The sequence below is a fragment of the Palaemon carinicauda genome, chromosome 20, assembly GCF_036898095.1.
Source record: "Palaemon carinicauda isolate YSFRI2023 chromosome 20, ASM3689809v2, whole genome shotgun sequence".
In the NCBI taxonomy this organism is placed as follows: domain Eukaryota; kingdom Metazoa; phylum Arthropoda; class Malacostraca; order Decapoda; family Palaemonidae; genus Palaemon; species Palaemon carinicauda.
Genome location: NC_090744.1, coordinates 56,641,411 through 56,646,291, shown reverse-complemented (window position 1 = coordinate 56,646,291; position 4,881 = coordinate 56,641,411). Strand labels below are relative to the sequence as shown.

Genomic DNA, 4,881 nt, shown 5'->3' with positions numbered 1-4,881 from the left:
GCTACTACTGTATCTATTAATGACGAATTTAACGAGCTCAATGACATGACGACAAATTGTTCATTCACGGTACTTTCAGATAAAGGAACTATTATTAATAGGAAACTGCAAGAAGCAACTGATCAAATCCTGAATATGGAGAGCCAATTTTATTTGAACTATGATCAGAAAGTTTACAGTGACAAATCTAATCAGCTCGATAACTCTCTCGTGGATTACACTTTGAGAAATTTGCACACGAGAAGTGATGGGCGTATAGTTGTTCCCTTGTTATGGAATGGGAAGGTATCACACCTTCTTTCGAGAAATGAGTCTCTTTCCAAGGCTATTCTTCAATCTAATTTGAAAAAGTTACTTCGTAAGAAAGGTTCCTTGCAGTTGGTGGATAACTGCATAAAGGAACAATTAAATATGGGAATTATTGAACCAATTTTTGACTTGGAAGTATTTAAGGCTGAATACCCTAACTATTCATTCTTACCTCATATGCCACTTTTTAAGCCAGAAAGGGAAACTACGAAATGTCGCATAGTGTTTCTTTCTAATTTGCAGGAATCCTTTAAGAAACTGTCATTGTCACATAATCAATGTATGTATGCTGGGCCTAACCTAAATCAAAAGCTTTCATCTGCATTTCTTAATATTAGGTTTGTTGAAAAATTTTTAATTTTTGATTTGAAAAAAGCTTTCAATATGTTGGCTTTAAGTGAAATTGATCAGTCTAGACTATTGTTCTTTTGGTTTCGGAATGTTAGCGCAGGTGATTACACCCCCGTTGCTTATAAAAATGTCAGGCTTTCCTTTGGACTTCGGTGTAGCCCATTTCTTTTGATGACTTCATTGTATTCTATGTTAATTTTAACTTCCAGTAATGATTCAAGGATTGATGAACTGAAGAAACTTATTTATGCCTTAATATATATGGATAATGGTGCTATTACCATGAACAGCTCTGATGACCTAAGGTGGGCCTATAAGCAGTTAGATGACATATTCAGACCCTTTAAATTTGAAACTCAGCAGCTGATAACCAATGATATTGATCTGCAGTCTGACATGGATCAGTCAGTTATTACTCCTGAAGTCAATAAATTGTTTGGGCTTGAATGGAATAGACTTTCGGATGATATTTTCACTAGGCCAATTAACCTTGACCCAGGAGCTAACACTAAAAGATTAATTCTTAGGTCCATTGCCTCCCAGTTTGACATATTTGGTTTCAACTTGCCTCTATTTAACCGATGTAGGCTTTATATGCATAACTTGCAGTGTCAAAAGGGTTTGAATTTGGATCAGACTCTTAACAGTCAACAGCTCAAAGACTGGAGGAATATCTGTAGGCAATGTAATTCATCGCCCCCTCTCAAAGTAACTCGGTTTCTGGGTCGAAGGGATGGTGAGTATAATATAATTGTTTTTACTGATGCCAGTTGTGACATATATGGGTGTGTCATTTATCTACTGAATGTTGAGTCTGGCAAACTTACCTTTGTTAATGCTAAAAATCGGTTGGTTAATACCCAATTGAAAGGTAAATCCATACCATCTTTAGAGATCCACGCCATTAATTTAGGAGTTGAACAATCTATTGATCTTTATTTGGATCTTGCTGGTCCCAGTTGCATAAAACCTATAAAGGTGACAAAGATTTGTCTATTTTCAGATTCTTCTTGTGCCCTGCAATGGTTAATAAGTTCTTCTCTTCAACTTAAGAAAATGAACCAATGTTCTACTTTTGTAATGAACAGAATCTATAGCATACAAAAACTTTGTGAAACATATCTTGTTCAATTTGGGTTTATTAATGGCAAGGAAAATCCTGCAAATATGGTAACCAGGTGCACGTCATATAAATTGTTGATGAAATCTTGTTTTCTTTCAGGCCCGGACCTGACTAATATTCGGACACCTGACATGCAGTTCACTATTCCTAAAGAGGGTTATCTTTCAGGAAATTACTTGAATATTTCTAATGTTCCTTTAGTTAAGAGAGAATGCTTGGTTAATATTTCAGATTTTTCAGATTTCAGAAGACTGGTTTTGCTGTACCGTCGGTGTATAATATGCATATACAAATGGAAAGCTAAAGTGAGAAGGCAAGTTAGGGTACAAGAAAAGAATTTTTTCTATTTAGCTCTTGTCCATTTGATTTTGAATGATCAACAAAATCACTTTGCTGATGTTTTAGAACATTTTTCCAAAGGTTTTTCTGCAGTAAAGGATATACCAGGTATAGTTTCTCAGTTGAATGTGTTTGTTGATAACGATGGCATTTTGAGAGTGAAGAGCAAATTTAAGAATGCGAAAAAATTTCCTATTCTATTATCTAGGGACAGCCATTTAACCAAGTTAATCATACTATATATTCATCATAAATTAGCTCATTCTGGGTGCTATGCTGTTCTTGCTGAACTCAGAAGACACTATTTTATTCCTAGAAATTTTTCATCGGTAAAAAAGATTCTGAGGCAATGTGTTCACTGCAAAAGATTTAACGCAAGACCTGTTAATTTAAATCAAAATTGTTACAGGGAATTCAGGGAAGACCCACCAGCTGTACCTTTCGGCAATATTTTTGTTGATTATATTGGTCCTTTTACAGTTAAGCTGGAGAAAGAAAATGGTAAGGTATGGCTATTATGTTTTACTTGCACTTGGTCTCGTGCAGTTAATTTGAAAATTTGCAGAACACTTAGTGTGCCTGATTTTCTTAGGGCATTTTCTATTCATTGCTTCGAATTTGGCATTCCACAGTTATGAATTAGTGACCTAGGGTCACAAATAGTTGCAGGAGCTAATGTTATAACTTCATTTTTGAATGATCCCCACACTCAATTGTATTTTGAGGAGAGAGGTGTTAAACCTTTGACTTTTCAACAGTATTTTAAAGGGTGTAGTCAGTTAGGCTCCATGGTCGAGGTTTGCGTCAAGTTAACAAAGAGGCTTCTATATGGGTCCATCAAGAACAATATTCTTTCTTTCTTTGATTTTGAGTTTACTGTATGTCAAGTTGTCCACTTGGTAAACAAACGGCCAATATCTTTTAAAGAGGCTCTTAGGGATAGTGCAGCGGAAGACCTTCCTGAACCAATAACTCCCGAAATGTTAATAAGAGGGTATGAGCTTTCTTCCCTCAATATCATTCCAGATTTATCACCTTTACCTGAGGATAAAGAATTTGTTCCTTGTAGAACTACTAATGAATTTGAACAGTTGTCTAAAATTAGGAGTAAACTTTTAGATATTTACCATCATGAGTTTTTGCAGACCCTTTTAAGCCAGGCGGTTGATAGAAAGGGTAGATATCTCCCTGTAACTCATCATTCTCTAAAACCAGGTGACATTGTTTTAATTAAGGAAGATAATACGAAGATTAACAACTATCCTCTAGGTCGAATAAAGGAAACTTTCACAAATGATATTGGGGAAACTACACATGCAAAAGTTTTCAAAGGCCGTACCAGACAAGTTTGTAAACTCCATGTTAATAATCTGATACCTTATCTTTCTTTAGATGATGATGTGGACTTTAAGTCAAATGATTTGCACAACATGGACAAATTATCACCAGCTTCTGAGAGGCCTAAAAGAAAGGCTGCTGTGGAAAGCCGGTCGAAAACATCTGAAATGTTGAATTTATAAACTGATAAATTTAAATTTGTACGTAGTGTAAATAATTTATTTGGTAAATCCAAAAAATCTTTTTGGATTCGTTCCCCTGCAGTGTACTGAAATTCCAAATGGAATTTGTATTTTATTTTATATATATATTTTGTTTTATATTATATTTTGTTTAAAGTAGCATGGTCACTGGAAGACAGTTAGCTTAGTTTCAAGTATTTAACTACCCCCTTGGTTGTTAACAGCTCACTGCCTTCCTGCGGCCGTTTCTGGTTTTAACCTAACCAGCCACTAATGCTTTGCTTTCTTCCTGAGGTTGACGGAAACTTAAGTTAGTTACGACGGAGCATTCCATCGTTAAGGGTCTCGTAACTCGAGCTCCTATTCTTGATATAAGAATACACTTTGTACCGCTACCCAGTTAACGTGACAAGAACATTTTCTACATGTCCTTTGAAGTGACGAAGAGTATTATCGCCATGTAAACTTCTGTTTAATCCCGACCAGGAAGAAGCGATCTTTCATCGCAACCCATCTCTACACGTACTTCGCCTTCGTCCCAGGATGATATCGGTGGGTCTGTAAAACTCAGGGGGAGTTTTTTTTATGTCAATCCGAAATCATTTAGAGGGATAATGCCATCCCATATAAATTTGACTTCCAATTATCATCGCTTACTTTTTTCAATAAGTTTTATTTTTTCATACCTTTCAATTTTGTAACGAGTTCGTACCCTTTTCAGTTTTGTAACGACTTCGTACCCTTTTCAGGGATATCATAAATTGTACTTCGTGGACTCCAGTTTGGACTATGGGCTTATTTTTATTTACATAAGATTTCCAAGGTATGCAACTTACCAAGTGTTATAACGTGCTTCACATAATAATTTGATTTTAATATGTATTTATACTATCGTTGTGTTGTATGTAATTAGACATTTGGTAATATTTAAGGTATTTGGAAGAAGCTGAATTACTGCAGTTCCCCCTTGCTTCACGATGGTCAACTTTGTGTATTAGCTGCCGCATCAGCATCTGGATGAATTAGGATATTTATCAAATACAATAAATTACTTAATTTTTTTCACATTTTAATTATCCTTATTTAGTTCCTGGTGTTTGTAAATTAAAATTCAGCGTATATATATATATATATATATATATATACATATATATATATATATAGATAAGATAAATATATATAGAATATATATATATATATATATATATATATATATATATATATATATATATATATATA

General features: G+C 34.5%; 1 protein-coding gene across 3 annotated transcripts in view; it reads left to right on the top strand.

Moving 5' to 3' along the window:
• The window catches only part of LOC137660330 (uncharacterized), a 7,794-nt gene extending 3,164 nt beyond the window's left edge, over nt 1-4,630 (top strand). For all 3 annotated transcript variants that reach the window (XM_068344029.1, XM_068344027.1, XM_068344028.1), the window contains one exon: nt 1-4,630. This exon is cut by the window's left edge. In XM_068344029.1, the coding sequence (XP_068200130.1) occupies nt 1-2,760 (2,760 nt within the window). In that variant the 3' untranslated portion in view covers nt 2,761-4,630.
• Nucleotides 4,631-4,881: the final 251 nt, after the last annotated feature.